General features: G+C 36.0%; 1 protein-coding gene across 1 annotated transcript in view; it reads left to right on the top strand.

The window, feature by feature from the left end:
- MAN2A1 (mannosidase alpha class 2A member 1) overlaps positions 1-15,763 on the top strand; it is a 168,683-nt gene that overhangs the window by 62,880 nt on the left and 90,040 nt on the right. The window contains exons 6-8 of the mRNA XM_040446993.1: positions 2,184-2,357; positions 5,325-5,511; positions 10,339-10,516. Coding sequence (XP_040302927.1) covers positions 2,184-2,357; positions 5,325-5,511; positions 10,339-10,516 — 539 coding nt within the window. The remainder of the gene's footprint in view (positions 1-2,183; positions 2,358-5,324; positions 5,512-10,338; positions 10,517-15,763) is intronic.

Raw genomic sequence — 15,763 nt, 5'->3', positions numbered from 1 at the left:
TAATTTTTTTTTTTTCAACGTTTATTTATTTTTGGGACAGAGAGAGACAGAGCATGAACGGGGGAGGGGCAGAGAGAGAGGGAGACACAGAATCGGAAACAGGCTCCAGGCTCCGAGCCATCAGCCCAGAGCCCGACGCGGGGCTCGAACTCACGGACCGCGAGATCGTGACCTGGCTGAAGTCGGACGCTTAACCGACTGCGCCACCCAGGCGCCCCTGGAATGCTTTTTTAAATTGTTTAGGTTTTTGTTGTTAATTTCTGCTTTTATGAACTTTATTACACTAACTAATATGATCATTAGAAACTTATTTTTAAGTTTGAGTTTTTCAGATTGTCTTTTGCCCAAAATACCCATTTTTATAATTGTTCCCTGACTTGTCTTATGTTTTAATACTAAATGTACTTGAAATAATCCAGTTTTATTAATTATATTATTCATATTACTCAGGTTCTAATTTTTAAGTCTGTTAGGTTTGCCAGAAATTGAGTGGTGTACTTATTCTTTTCAATGATGCTTTCTTGTTATTTTTCCTAACAGTTTTTACTTTTATATATTTTGACAATCTTAATCTTACTTTAATAGCACAAAATCTTTTTCATGAAAGGAGGTAAGAGCTAGGCAGAGACCTATAAAGGATGCCAGTACTGTGCTAGGTTTTCCTTGGTACAGCACATATTTTTTTAGGAGGAGTTAAGGAGCAAATTGAGGTAAAAGTGTAGCATAAAACAAATCCAAACTTTTATAAAGAGGTCATGTTTGCCCTCTTGTGCAGACTCGCACACACGTGTGTGTTATAAAGCCATAAGTTAGTACTGATACCTCATGTTTCAGTTCAGGATCACAAAGTACATCCTGCTCTCCCACATTTACATATTCTGTAGTTGCTTTTCTTAACAGTGTGAAACTTGGCTCCCTTGTCTGAATTTGCTCAATCTCAGAATGCATGAAAAGCAGCTCCAGAATTTGTTAAACCCATACCACCACAAAAAACCCAAAAATACTAAATAGGGTTTAGGATTTCTTTACAATTTTTAGAGGTAAATTACATATGTGAAATGCAAAAATACGTGGGCAGTTCTTTGAGTTTTGACAGATGCTCTTGGCCCTCTGAGAGTTCTGACTTTTTCTTACCAGTCTCTTTTGCCGGCTTCTCATCTCTGTTCATCTTCAGGATTGTTCTCCAGAGTTCTTCCCTCTCCTCTCTTTTCTGCTACTCTGTGTTATACCTATTTGCATGATACTTTGTGCTGTTGGGATCAGGATTAACTCCTGTTTTAACCCTAGAACCTCTCATAGCCTTAGGTTTATGGAAGGTGCTAAACTGGTGTTTGAGTAAAAAAAGAAAAAAATGCACAAGGTAATACTACTTATGTAGATTTATATAGGTTGTATGTAGAAGTTTTCTTTGAGTGTACTGAATAAATAAAAGATGAGGTTTGTATAATGCCAGGTAAATAATCATATTTCATTAATCCAGTCTTTACATTTATTATGTTTATTTTTTACATTGTATCCTTGGAGAAATGGAGGTGTATCTTTAGTCGATAGCTCTTATAATTGATGTGAGTCAATTGTGAAAAATTCCATTGATCCTTTCTAGGTGGAGAGAAAGCACCAGCATCAAAATGTCTTAAGATTTAACGAAATACGAAACAGTTATTTGGGCCAGTTCTGCCACTGCATAATTAGATGATACAGAACTGTTGTGAAGTATGAAAGATGGCCTACAAATTCCTTAACTTGGGATTGAGGAGTACAAGTTGAAATGAGTTAGCGTACTTTTCTTTATTCTGTAACATCAAGTTGCTGGGTTGTCCAACTCAAAGCAAAACAAGACTGTGAGGTCTTAGAGGGCAGGGCAGGGGTTAGGTCCTGTTTGTTTCTCCAGCTTCCCTGCATGGCAGTAGCTTGCTAATACCTATTAAAGATGGCAGAGTGCTTCTTTCAGCTCGTTGATTAACCTACTGTGCGATTCCCCTGCCTGGGAGGACATGACAGGGCCAGGATCCTTTCCTCTGGGAGCCCTGCTGGGAGTGTTTGCTAAAGGGGAATGAATGCTGGGCAGATCGTTTGTCCTCAGACCTGGAATACCACAAAACTCTGATGGCTCTGACGGTAATGTGACTTCTTTTCATGTCATTGTCAGTTAAAAAAATAACACTTATTTTCTTTATCAACAGGAGTGAAACCTCGGTCTGGTTGGTCTATTGATCCTTTTGGACATTCCCCAACAATGGCTTATCTTCTTAAACGGGCTGGATTTTCTCACATGCTTATTCAGAGAGTTCATTATGCAGTTAAAAAACATTTTGCATTGCATAAAACGCTGGAATTTTTTTGGAGACAGAATTGGGGTATGTAGGGTTTGATGAACGTGGAAGGTCTCCCTTGACCTAGATGTTATTTCATAAGGGGTATGAACTCAGGCTGTTACAGGTTTTATTCAGAGTGTCAGTCTTGAAAATTAGGTTGCTTAAAGACACAGATTCTTAGAATTTATTCCCCAGAGTTTTTGTGTTAAGACTCTTTTAAGCAATGGTGAAGATATTTATCTATAGAACATTGTGGATTCTTTTTTACGCCTAAAGGAAGTAAATAAATGTAAGGAATTAGTCTTTTGTAAATGCTTTTTTTTTTTTTCTGTTTTAAAAAGAACCTGTTTTATACAAAGTTGAACATGTGTTATATCTTATATCCAGTCATTTATTTCATGTTCAGCCTCTGTTTCCTTCTTCTGTCTTTCCTGTCTCTGCATCTAGTAAGAATTGCCTTTTAAAACCTTAATCCTGCCCTCCTAGAACAGCCTTCCTGTTATCTGTACTGCTGTTCTCACGTTGTATTCTGTGGGTGCACAGGTGTTCCAAGGTCAGACTTTCGCAGCTCTTGGCTGGGGGTGGGGGGTTGAGGAGAAGACAAGATTTAGGCTTCTTAAGATGTTTTTGCCTTTCCCAACACCCATTTAATTCAGAATACTTTATTATTTCTTCTTTATTGAGTTTTTATTATGGGCCATGCATTGTATTGTATGCTTTATATCCACTCTCCCACTGAATCTTTATCCTTTAAATTCAGTTCTCTTATAATTCCTTTTAAATGGTGAAGGAATGGATGCTAGGAACGTGAAGCCATTTGCCAAAAGTCATAAGGGCAAGTAGGTACAGAGGTGAGGTTTGAATCCGTCTTTGTGTAGTTCACAAACCCAGGCTTTTACCTCCCTGGTATTCACTGCCATCCTGATCCTGAGTTTTCCTTAAGATTTCATCTGCAAAAAGGATTTTGTTGCTAAAACAATGTTCAGGAATTACTGTATTACATCATATTTTCTTTCCTGTGTAATTTAGCTCTCTCCCGAGTGTTCTCAAAAAATCATTTGTAAATCTAGACAGTAACTCCCTTATATGTACTGCTGTTTTTTTCAGTAAGGAAAGAAATTAACTGTATCATTTTTTATTCTGGAAAATAAAAACCTGGAGGGAAAACAAGAACGTGTAGGGGGTTATTTCCTGTATAGTTGGATCAAATGCAAAGAGCATATTAATTTAAAAAAAAAAAAGATTGTTAATTTGAAAAGGCCCTACTTAAACAGTCGCCTATATTCAAATTGTCCATAAATACCAATCAGCAAGAAATTACTAAGTACTTTTATGTACTTAATACCATGCTTGGAAAAAACACAGAAAACTCCCTTGCCTATAAGGAAATTACGGTCTTAATTTGATAAAAGACAGCATCAAATGCAGCAGATAAACTGCAATGTGAAAATGAGTTGCTAAATACTATGGGGTGAGGCAAAGCAGTGGGATGTGGAGTGTGTCTTCGATCTATAGGAAGAAGGAAGAGAAGGTGCCATCAGTGTCTGGGATTGTGACAGCCTCTGTGTTGAGAGCAGGTATTAGTGACCAGCATCCATGATGTCACACTGGAATCTGATTCAGTGAAACAACTTACAGCACAGAAAAGTACAGATTATAATAGCTTTGAAATTTGGGAGAGAACTGGTAATGACTTTAACTAAATGGAGTATGAGATAGAATCGGAGTATTGTAGGCTCACCAGATAGATTTGAAGATGTTACTTCAAAATTATGTTGGAATTCAGTTGAGCTGCTTTGTGTGTTCTGGTTCTTAATGAAGCAGGTATTTTCACTTTTTAAAATGTGCATGTTGCTTTTAATTTTTTATTTGTTGTAACTGTCTTTATTATGAAAGCAGTACATACCCATTGCTGAAAAGTAGAAATCCATACTTCAGTAAAGGTGGGGAGGTACTTCTAGGTCAGGAGTCTATAAAGGTAACCATTTTTAACTCCTGGTTAAATCCTGCACTCACTGGGTGGTAGGCTTCTGACCTCTCAAGGGCAGTGGTAACACTTCCTGGCATTGAGGTTTTAAATAAAAACAATTCTGCATCAGGAACTAGTGCTTGCTTTCTATCTATCTATCTATCTATACATACATACATATATACATACATGTATATACGTATACATATATACATACATGTATATATGTATGTATATGTATATATATTTATATATACATACATGTATATATATACATGTATGTATATATGTATATACGTATATATATGTATGTGTGTATATATATATACACACACACACACATATATACACACACATATATATATGTTGTTTGTTCGTTTGCTTTATTTTTATTCTTGGTGGGTTTTTGTTTTTTTGTTTTGTTTTGAAAATTACTTTTAGTTGTCCTGTGCTGCCTTCTTGGTGAAGAGTTCCATTGGCTCTTTATTGGTGAGCATCTGGGAGACTCTCTGAAGTCTTCTGGTGGCACTTCCTTCTCCTCACAGCAAGAAGTCGATAGGAATTTACCCAGTATTCTCACAAGCCTCCCTACTTTTCCTTTTCTCCTTTTATTCTCTTCATCTCTTCTTACCCTTCTTCTGTGGCTAATGTAATGGTCTTTCTCAGTGTCTCCCATTACTGATGTGGGTGGGCAGGAGCTGGCAGCCAGGGATGGACATGGCCATAATTTTGGATGAGCCAGTCATAACTTTGGCTTTGGCTTTGGCTTTGGTTTGGTTTGTATCTTCCTAGGTCAGTGGATGCTGGTTAATGATGGGTCTCTGCTAAATTTAGATAGAGGAGGTAGAGACTGGGGTGTGAGTCTCCTCCTTCAGCCTGGTGGTTGTTACATGTCATGGAAGCTTATGTACTGGTAGTTTAGTAGGTTGTGGATTTAGGGTCGAACTTGCATTACATATGTAGAAAGTACTGGCATTTTGAACAGTTATAGGAAAACAGAATTTATAAATTCAGGTTTGTCTGTTGGCTCTTTATTTTAGATCTGGGATCTGGCACAGATATTTTTTGCCACATGATGCCCTTCTACAGCTATGACATCCCTCATACGTGTGGACCTGATCCTAAAATATGCTGCCAGTTTGATTTTAAACGGCTTCCTGGAGGCAGATTTGGTTGTCCCTGGGGAGTCCCCCCAGAAACAATACATCCTGGAAATGTCCAAAAGAGGTATGAAAATGTGCATTTCATAAGACACCATCGAACAAAGTAGCAACTCAGCTGCTCATTGCTAAAGGGTTCAGTAGCCAACATTATCCATGTTCAAGGTATTCATTCAAACCAGATTTCAAGCGACTTAAAAATGCCAGAGCTTTGTGCCTTTTATGTGTTAAAATTTAATGGAAAATGAACAATAGGTGATCAATATACAATGGAGAACCTATAATACCCTGTTATTACCATCTCCTTTGCCCTTATTATAAAAACCATCTACTATGTTTGATTGATTTCATATACTTTTGTTGATAATAAAACTTCTGGTCTCTATTGTATAAATTGGTAAGAAAAGCAACCCAACTGCAAAAACACATGTATTGAAATGGAACACATAAAGAGTGTAATTATCTGTTCCTTTAATAACAATTTCAATAATAGTAAATGCTGCCCAGCTCTGATGAATACACTCTTTCAATATTTCTGACATTTTTGGCTTATAGAAAATTTTAATTAGGAATATTTATATTTAAACATATTTATCTAAATAAAAATCAAAGGAATGAATCACTCTTTTAAGAAGAAGAAAATTAATGATAGAAGCATCTCATTCTATCTAGTTACCTATACTTCTAATTTGGGTGCTTATGAAGCTTAATTTCTTCACTTAAAAATTATTGCCGTATAACGCATTTAAATAAAACATTGTGTGGGGCACCTGGGTGGCTCAGTCAGTTAGGCGTCCAACTTCAGCTCAGGTCATGATCTCACAGTCTGTGAGTTGAGCCTGCGTCGGGCTCTGTGCTGACAGCTCAGAGCCTGGAGCTACTTCAGATTCTGTGTCTCTCTCTCTCTCTGCCCCTCCCCCACTTGCGCTCTGTCTCTCTCTATCTCAAAAATAAATAAAAACATTTTAAAAATTAAAAAAAAAAAATAAAACATTGTGTTATAATATAGAGGCCCAGTCAGTTAAGCATCTGACTTCTGCTCAGGTCATGATCTCACGGTTCATGGGTTCAAGCCCCGTGTCAGGCTCTGTGCTGACAGCTCAGAGCCCGGATCCTGGTTCAGATTGTTTCTCCTCTCTCTCTCTCTCTCTCTCTCTCTCTCTCTCTCTCTCTTTGCCCCTCCTCCAGTTGTGCTCGGTCTCTTTCTCTCAAAAAAAGTAAAAAACATTAAAAAAAAAACATTGTGTTTTAATGTAAACCACTCATGTATGCCAGAAAAGTAAAATAGGTTTTTATTTTATTTTTTTGATCCATCATGTTATTTATTATGCAAATGAGGAAATTTTCGAGAGTGAGATGGGAAACTATAAACAGTTAAACTATGATGACAGCCATAAACTCTACAAACCAGAACATTCTTTAACCGTAGTTTTAAGACCCTAGTATTTCAGGTTTCCACAAACCTACTCTGCCTAGGTTCTTGTACATGTCATCCTTAAAAAATTTTTCAGTAACATGATGGTAACACAAGTGTAGACATATTTTTAAACTCATCAAATTGTAATACATGGATTATATAACAATAATTACATGCAGTTTTTTTGCCAGTCATAAGTTTGATGGTTTCAGGGAACTCCATGCTAGCGCAGCTTGCTGAGAAGAAGCGAGGCATCCTACCTTCCACAGGAGGGTTAAAACGGGCAAGGGTGAGGCAGGTCAGTACTTAACAACCACGGCCACCGAAATCACCCAGGGAACTTTTGAAAAGTCTCCAGGCCAACAAAATGAGAATAGAGTGCCAGCATAATCACCCCAGGTGATTGCAGAGCACAACAATAAAGCCTTTTAAATAAAATAAGATCTTTGCACTAGGTACTGTCAAGTCTATTTATTTTTAAAAAATTGCTTTTTAAAAATTGTGTGTGGAAGAGGAAGGTGAGATTGGGTCTCTCTGCCTTGAGTGAGTCCTTGTGGCCATGAAATATTCCATTGTGAGCTTCTCACTGTGGCACACACAAAAGTGTTTTATCATGGCAGCCTTCTTGAAGCCATAGTTCCCTTCTAGCAAAATCTATTTATAATTTTTTTTTTTTTTTAAGTGTCCAAGTTTAGGAATCAACCTGGTTTCATTTTCCTGGTTCCTACAGCAATGAAAATCCCTCAGAAACAGTGAATGGCCTGCTTTCTGGGATTAGGTTAGTTAGGCATGGGAGAGTAATCCAGTATAAAGTAGCAAAAGGTACAGTGAAAAAGAAGAGGTAAGGGTGGGGAGAGTATCCTCAGCTCAGGAGGTCAAAGATAGGGAATTTCTTTGAAGGCAGCCAGATGCTTCAGTTGGGGACTCTCAGTGCACCCAAAGGCCTTGTGAGGCTCCTCTTTTTTTTGGTCCTCCTATCTGTTTAAAGTGCATTATTGGGAAAAAAGCCATTTTGTGTAATCCTGTGGCTGTGTCCCATCTGACACTTCAAAGATTGCCCCCCAGGAACATACTTTGCACTCAGTCGGTTCCACTGATTTTGCAAGTGGTTTCCGGACACCTGGGGGCAGAGAGATGAAAGAGTCTATTTAATACTTAAGTAGATTTTTTTAAAAAACTTCTTATAAGTCTTGAAATCTTAACTCTACTGGTTACTTTACATCCAGACATCACTTTCCTTTTTACTTCTTGATGAATGAAGATCAAACACGGGCCTTCCAGATTAGTGGTGCTTGGTTTTAATAACCTAAAGGAAATGAAATTGAACTGTAGTTTACAGGTGATACACTTGATACTGTTTATTAGTTCAGCAGATTCCTCTACTTCCCAAATAAAGAAACACCATTCTTTATCAAGTTGAGGTTTGCTCTCATGCACAATATTTTACATATGATGATGATTTACGTGTCAAATGGTAGGATGTTCTAGGGAATTTTTTTCTTGGTTCTAGTTAAGTTGACATTTCGAATCTGGTGAAAGAATTGAAGAGCAGATTGCTGCTGTACATCTTCAGAGTGATAATCCATTGGTTCATTTGTCAGTAGTGTACCATGTATTTAATAAATATCCACTGTCTACCAGGTAGTATAGGTTGGTTCCTTGGCTTTCTCAGTGTTGACACCTTCTGAGCAGGAGCCTGGGCGTGAGGACAGATGCTTAATGGAAAAGGCACGTTTAATGTTTGTGATTTCTTTCCTGTTATGTGTCTTATGTGTATATACACAAAATATGGTATATCTAGTAGTAAACCTTGGGATTCATTTAAATGATCACTTACTTTTTTTTATTCTGGTTGCCTGGGGGATCTGATGGATGCTCTGTCACATAGTATATCTTATAATCTGTGATTTATATGTTTGGTTTTCTTCACTTATTTGTTTTGATTTTATTTGTCTTTCTGTTTGATTAATCTTATTGTACATGTATTTTTTAATTATAAGTAAAAATCTAAAATTGTTTTTGGTAAGTGTGGAATATTCGTAAATTATTAGTAAGAATTAAGTACTCCACTGAATGCTAATCTCAGAAAACTGTGTTTTGTAAGAATATTATGGTTATATTTTACTCACCAAGTTACGAAATTTTGCTAATAATTTAATATTTGCAAAGCAATTTCAGAGACTATCATTATAGAAAGATCATGAGATTCTAAATTTAGTTAAATTTTTTTTTAACTATTTCTATAAAATACCTCTTTCATTATTGGTGTTCTTTGAGTTTCTTTCATAAGTTTTTATATTGTGAATTAGAACCTACTTCTGAATAACCCTTGAAATGAAAATTGGAACATTGGGTAAAAAGCATATTAGTGATTTATCACTAATTTCTTAAGTGTGTCATTACAACATTGAGAACTACTCTGAGTTTATCTGCTTGTTTAATTTCATTTTGGTAAGCCATTCCTCTTAAATACCTTATATTCGTAGTCTTCTTCAAATGTTGCCCCAATTCAGCATTTGGCAAAAGGATTTCCTACAGAATTACTAGAATATGAAATATAAAAAAAAGTACATCAGCACATTTAGTATTTAGCTATCCTTTTGAGTCATGGGTGGTTAGAGCTGAGGGAGGTAGAATCCAGAAAAGCTAATTCAATTCCTAAGCTTGATTTGTTGATCAGTACTGAGAAGGACACTGTGACAGATACAGAGTTTATTGATGGCAGGTGTTAAATGAGTTGTTTTTCTTCCTTTTGAAGAGGAAATACGGTCCTATAATTGGTTTTGTTCAAACTATTTTTTTTAATGTTTAATCAGGCAAGTTTAGCTTAAATTAGAGAAAGAGATGTTAAAGCAAACTTCAAAGTTTATGTAGCTGAGAAATCCTTATTGTCTTTTTGGACCAAATCATTTTAAAACACAGGCTGTCGGGGTGCCTGGGTGGCGCAGTCGGTTAAGCGTCCGACTTCAGCCAGGTCATGATCTCGCGGTCCGGGAGTTTAAGCCCCGCGTCAGGCTCTGGGCTGATGGCTCAGAGCCTGGAGCCTGTTTCCGATTCTGTGTCTCCCTCTCTCTCTGCCCCTCCCCCGTTCATGCTCTGTCTCTCTCTGTCGCAAAAATAAATAAACGTTGAAAAAAAAAAAAAATTAAAACACAGGCTGTCCAGGATCCAATATCTGTGCCTGGGCTTCAGGAGGGCTATTGATGTTCCTAGTAATTATATGCCAAAGTTGGTCTGTGACTTTATTTCTCTAAGGATAAGAAAAACTATGGGTTTTTCTCTGTGATAAGAATTTATGAATATTTTAAGTGGACAACAAAAATTAGTATAGTAGTTTTCAAAAATCTGCCTTATAGATCATACTAACCTAGAATTCAGGTAAAATATACAATTTCTTTTAACATAATACGCTTTGTAATGAGTTGCCCCATTGTTCTTTTCTTACTACTGTTCCTTTTTTCCCTTTTTCTTTTGTAGGGCTGAGATGCTTCTCGACCAGTACCGAAAAAAGTCAAAGCTCTTCCGTACCACAGTTCTCCTGGCCCCGCTGGGAGATGATTTTCGCTACTGTGAACGCACAGAATGGGATCATCAGTTTAAGAATTACCAGCTGCTTTTTGATTATATGAATTCTCATCCTGAGTATAACGTTAAGGTAATGAGAAAATATTTAATTATGAAAGTGCATTTGAAGTTGAGGCCTCATTATTACGTGAGGCTAAAACACAGTTGCCTTAGTTTCTTGTTCCCATATCTCAATATTTACTTGAATATGTGGTCCTTATGTAAACCTGTAGTTCTTACAGAGGAGAATTCTCTAGTATTATAGTTGTGTTTCTGAAGTGATCCCTTTCTCCCCATTCCCATAGAATTAAACAGGCATGAGTTTTAAGTGGCTGTAAACATGTAAGGCGTGAAGTTCATTTTTCAGTGATGTCCTGTTTTTCTACCGGCGTTGAAAGTTTGTTTCTCTCCGACAGTTGCATCCTGGTGATTTAGTAGTGTGACTGGCAGATGCAGATGGACATGTCCTGAATTTTGCAAATGAATGTCTTGTGTTCAGAGAATACACTAGCATTTTTCTTAGATGAGAAGACTTCTAAAATCAATCGATTATTTGCCTGTAGTTCTCTTTTTTTCCCCTGGTGGAAAATTTAAAACGTACCCTAAAGTTTTGAGAACGACTCAAGTACCACCACCCCCCAACCTCACCCTGCCTTCCCAATATCCATGGCTCAATTCTGGGTCACTCTCTTCAGCTTCAGCTGTGTCTCACTCTCCCCTCCCCCTTCTCCCCGGGATGATTTTGGAGGAAACCTCAGATGTCATGTAGTTTCATCTGTAACCATTTCAAGTATCTGTCTCTAAATGATAAGGACTTTACAAATGAAATCATAATGCCATTATTACATCACAAAATTAATAATTCAATAATATCATATATCCAGATAGATTCACATTTTCCTGATCCCATAAAAGCATTTTTTTTAGCAGATGTTTCGTGAGTCACCATTCAAACAAGAGTGATATATTAGACTCTGTAAGAAAATTACCCAGTGTATTTATTATATTTATACACTAACCCATGAGACAGTAGAATATCTGTGAAAATACTGTAGAAAGGAAGAGAATGTGGCCTGTCATCAGCTTTCTAATTTCCTAAGGTGAGGTTTTTCTCTGTGATAAGAATTTATGAATATTTTAAATGGATAATGAAAATTAGCATAGCAATTTTAAAAAATCTGCCTTATACATTATATGTAAGTGATGAATCACTAAATTTTATTCCTGAAATCATTATTACACTATATGCTAACTAGCTTGGATTTAAATTTTAAAAAATCTGCCTTATAAATCATACCAACCTAGATTTCAGGTAAAATATACAACAATTTCTTTTAACAAAATACACTTTTTATTTATTTAAAAAAAATATATTTTTTAACATTTATTCATTTTTGAGAGACATAGTGTGAGCAGGGGAGAGGCAGACACGGAATCCGAAGCAGGCTACAGGCTCTGAACTGTTAGCAGAGCCCGACATGGAGCTTGAACACACGAACCGTGAGATCATGACCTGAGCCAGAGTCAGACACCCAACCACCTATGCCACCCAGGAGCCCCAGCATAATACACTTTTTAATGAGTTGCTCCATTGTTCTTTCCTTAATAGTATTCTTGTTTTCTCTTTTTCTTTCTTAGGGCTGAGATGCTTCTGTTTAGGAAGCATATGTTACTGTTTAGAAGATTAGAAAGCTGATGATAGGCTACATGCTATGTTGTGAGAATTCAAGTTTATTAAGTAAACTTAAATAGTATCAAATAGATAAACTTAAATAAAATATCAAGTATTTTCAAGATATTTACAACTGACCCTCTACCAAAGTATGAACTCTGTGCATGGGGTCTGTGTTTAAATCATCTCCTTAATCTCCTCAAAGACAAAGCTCATATAAGAACACTTGATTGGGAGATGGCATATGTATATGGGTATTTTATCCCTAAATACATCTTCCTAGCGAATGTTCTTGTGGTCCACAAAAGGATATACCACCTGATTCTTCAGAATTAAGTCCTGATTTTAGTATTTTACCCATTTCCTCCTTTGTCCACTAGGGCAATTTTTAAAGTAATTAAAAATTGAAATATCACATACATAGGAGATATGCACAAATCCATATGTGTACAGAGAATTTCTTCAAATTAAAAAAATCCCATGCAATCACCATCCAGTTTAAGACATAGAACATTTATAGCATCCAGAAGAGTCCCTTAAATCCCCTTCAAATCATTGCCAACTCTTAACAAAAGTAAGCTTATTTTCCCTTCTGTCATCATGATTAGTGTTGTTTCTTTTTAAATTTCACAAGAAGGGGATCTTAAGTATCTGTTATTTTGTGTCTGGATTTCCTTGCTCCAGGTTTGTTTGCCACATTCATCCATATTGTTGCATGTAGCAGCATATTCATTTTTAATGCCGTATAATATCTCTAGTATCCATATGATACAATTTGTCCATTGTATTGTTGATGGATATTTGGGTTGTTTTCCAATTTTTGTCTATTATAAATAAAGCCGTTTTGCATGTTTTGTGCATGCTTTGATATACATAAGTGTGAGTTTATGTGGGTATAAAGTGGGATGGAAATTTTTGGTCATTGAGTATGCACATGTTGAGCCTCAGCAGATATTGCCAAACAGTATTTCAAAATAGATTGCATTAATTGTTGCATTTTATGACAATTTCGGTTGCTCTACTTCCTTACTCAGACTTTGTATAGTTATGATTGTTTTTCATTTTTTATATTTTATGATAGATGTGATTGTTTTATTTTGTATTTCCCTGGTAGTTACGAGGTTGAACCTCTTTTCATAATAAGTTTGTTGCCATTTAGGTACCTTCTTGTGAAGTGCCTATTTAAAACTTTTGATGACTTTTCCTTAAATTGGGTTATCTGTCTTTTTGTACCATTTATAGTTCTTATATATGTTTTCCTTTGAGTCTTTTTTTTTTCAGATAAAAGTTTTGCAAATATTGTCTCCCACTATGTAAGCCTGTTTTTTTTCTTAATACTGTCTTTTGATAAACAGAAATCCTTCATTTTAATTAAATATAATATAATAGTATTTTCCTTTATGATAAGTGCTTGTTGTGTCCTACTTAAGAAATTTTTGTTTATACCTCATAGTCATGAAAATATATTTCTTATGAAGTTGTCCTCCAGAAGCTTTATTGCTTTACCTTCAACATTTAGGTCTGTAATGTATTTGGAATTGATTTTTTATGAATTTTATGAAGGTAGGGATCAAAGGGCATTTTTGCCCATATGGATATCTACCACTATTTATTGAAAAGACCAGTTTGCCGCTACACTGTAGCATCATCTTTGTCATTCATTATGCATGAAACTATATTTGTGTGGATCTTGTGTAGACTGTATTCAATTTTGTCTGTTTGACTCATCTCATACTGTCTTAATTACTGTAGTTTTAGAATAGGTCTTCATGTCTGATAGCATAAGTCTTCTTTCTTCTGGCCACCCCCCCGCCCCCCGCCCCAAAAAAAAGGTTGGGATTTTGATTGGCATTGCTTTGAACCTATGGATCAATTTGAATATTGATCCATATTAGGCCATCCATGAACATGGTATAGTCCATGTATAAAAAGTGTAATTAACTTTTGCATTCTAACCTTGTGCACAGTAACCCTCCTGCATTTCCTTTCTTTCCAGAATTTGTGCATTCAAGTGTTGGCTGCTTTGATTGCCCTTAGATACCTTTCAAACAAAAGTGGGTTGTTGTTTTTTTTTTTCGGTGTTTTTTTTTTTTTTTTCCTCTGTGATTTATCTAGTTATGTCTCTTCTCTGTAGGGTATTTGAAGTTATTTTGTCTAAGCTGGAAGCTTACATTTATTATTGTCTTTTAGTGAAAGGAAAAACAAAAGTAAGTAATTGAATATAGATGGCTAACAAACGGACCTTGAACTAGCCAAGACAGTCAGTTTGCTATTGATCATCACTTTTTTTTACAGTTTATGTAAGTTTCCTGTATGTTGTCCAGAAAGAGGAGTTTGAGGATCTTTAATATTAAAGTTATGTTTAAGATATTATTTATTGCCTTTTAATGTAAAAAATATTTGACTTTTTTTAGTTATTTGTTTAGGAATCCCAAATATGTACTTTATTTGAGCTACCAAAAGGTTCTGTAAAAAAAATTTAGTCTTAAATAATTTCTTTTGAAACCTCAGCATGAAGGATTACGTTTCAGTCCTTTGAGACTGAATTAAGTTTGTGAGAAAGCCCACCAGGCCACTTACATAAACTTTGCCCTGGGAATTTGCCAGGAAAGAAGTATATTCATCTTGGCTAATACAAAAATTAATTAAAATATTTTAAAATATTTAAAATCATCTATTTTGCTGTCATAAAATATTGTGTCACAATTATATTCTGATAACTTATATTTATCTTACTAATATCATTGTGTTTCCAGTTGAAATTTGCCTTGGCAATAGAAGAATAATAGCTAAAACTTGCACCATTATTTGCCAGTTGTATTTCTAAGCATTTTACTTAGACCCTATTATCTGTAACAAAGACACAGAGACAGTATATAATATGCTCAAAACCACATGTTAGGTAAGTGGTAGAGATGAAATTTAATTCCATTCCACCTAGATCCAGGTTCTGTGCTGTTCTTAACCACTCTACTAGAATGCTACTCACTGTTGTTAACTACTCTTATTTTTCTGCCACATTGAATCAAAATGGTTTTAGTCTCTCTCTCTCTCTCTCTCTCTCTCTCTCTCTCTCTCTCTCTGTGTGTGTGTGTGTGTGTGTGTGTAAGGTAGGAAACAAAATTAGAATGTTACTGTTACTCAAAGAAATACATTCCCTGTTAAATTCTCTGTTTATTTCTAAAAACCGTGCCTTTTAATATCTGTTTACATAGTCTGGTATAATGTTTCTTTTTTCCTTTGATTTATAGAATAGTTTGGGCTCATAAAAATGGATTTATGTTCTGGTAATTTAAATCATTAGTCAGAAGACCTTTTCGTTTGAGCAGTCAACCTTTCAATTCTTGTCACTCTGTGTTTTACTTCTATTCAGTGTTACCTGCTGGTAGAGAAAGTTCCTTTTTTGTTTTGTTTATTTTTTTTTAACGTTTATTTATTTTTGAGACAGAGACATAGCATGAACGGGGAGGGGCAGAGAGAGAGGGAGACACAGAATCTGAAACAGGCTCCAGGCTCTGAGCGGTCAGCACAGAGCCTGACGCGGGGCTCGAACTCATGACCGTGAGATCATAACCTGAGCGGAAGTCGGACGCCCAACCGACCAAGCCACCCAGGCGCCCCTGTTTTGTTTATTTTTAATGATCTGCTGTTCTTGAAGTCTCCCTT

This window comes from Herpailurus yagouaroundi, unplaced genomic scaffold (genome assembly GCF_014898765.1).
Source record: "Herpailurus yagouaroundi ecotype Mexico unplaced genomic scaffold, PumYag 29, whole genome shotgun sequence".
Lineage (NCBI taxonomy): Eukaryota > Metazoa > Chordata > Mammalia > Carnivora > Felidae > Herpailurus > Herpailurus yagouaroundi.
Note: the sequence above shows the minus strand (reverse complement) of the source record. Positions and strands in the feature narration are given on the sequence as shown.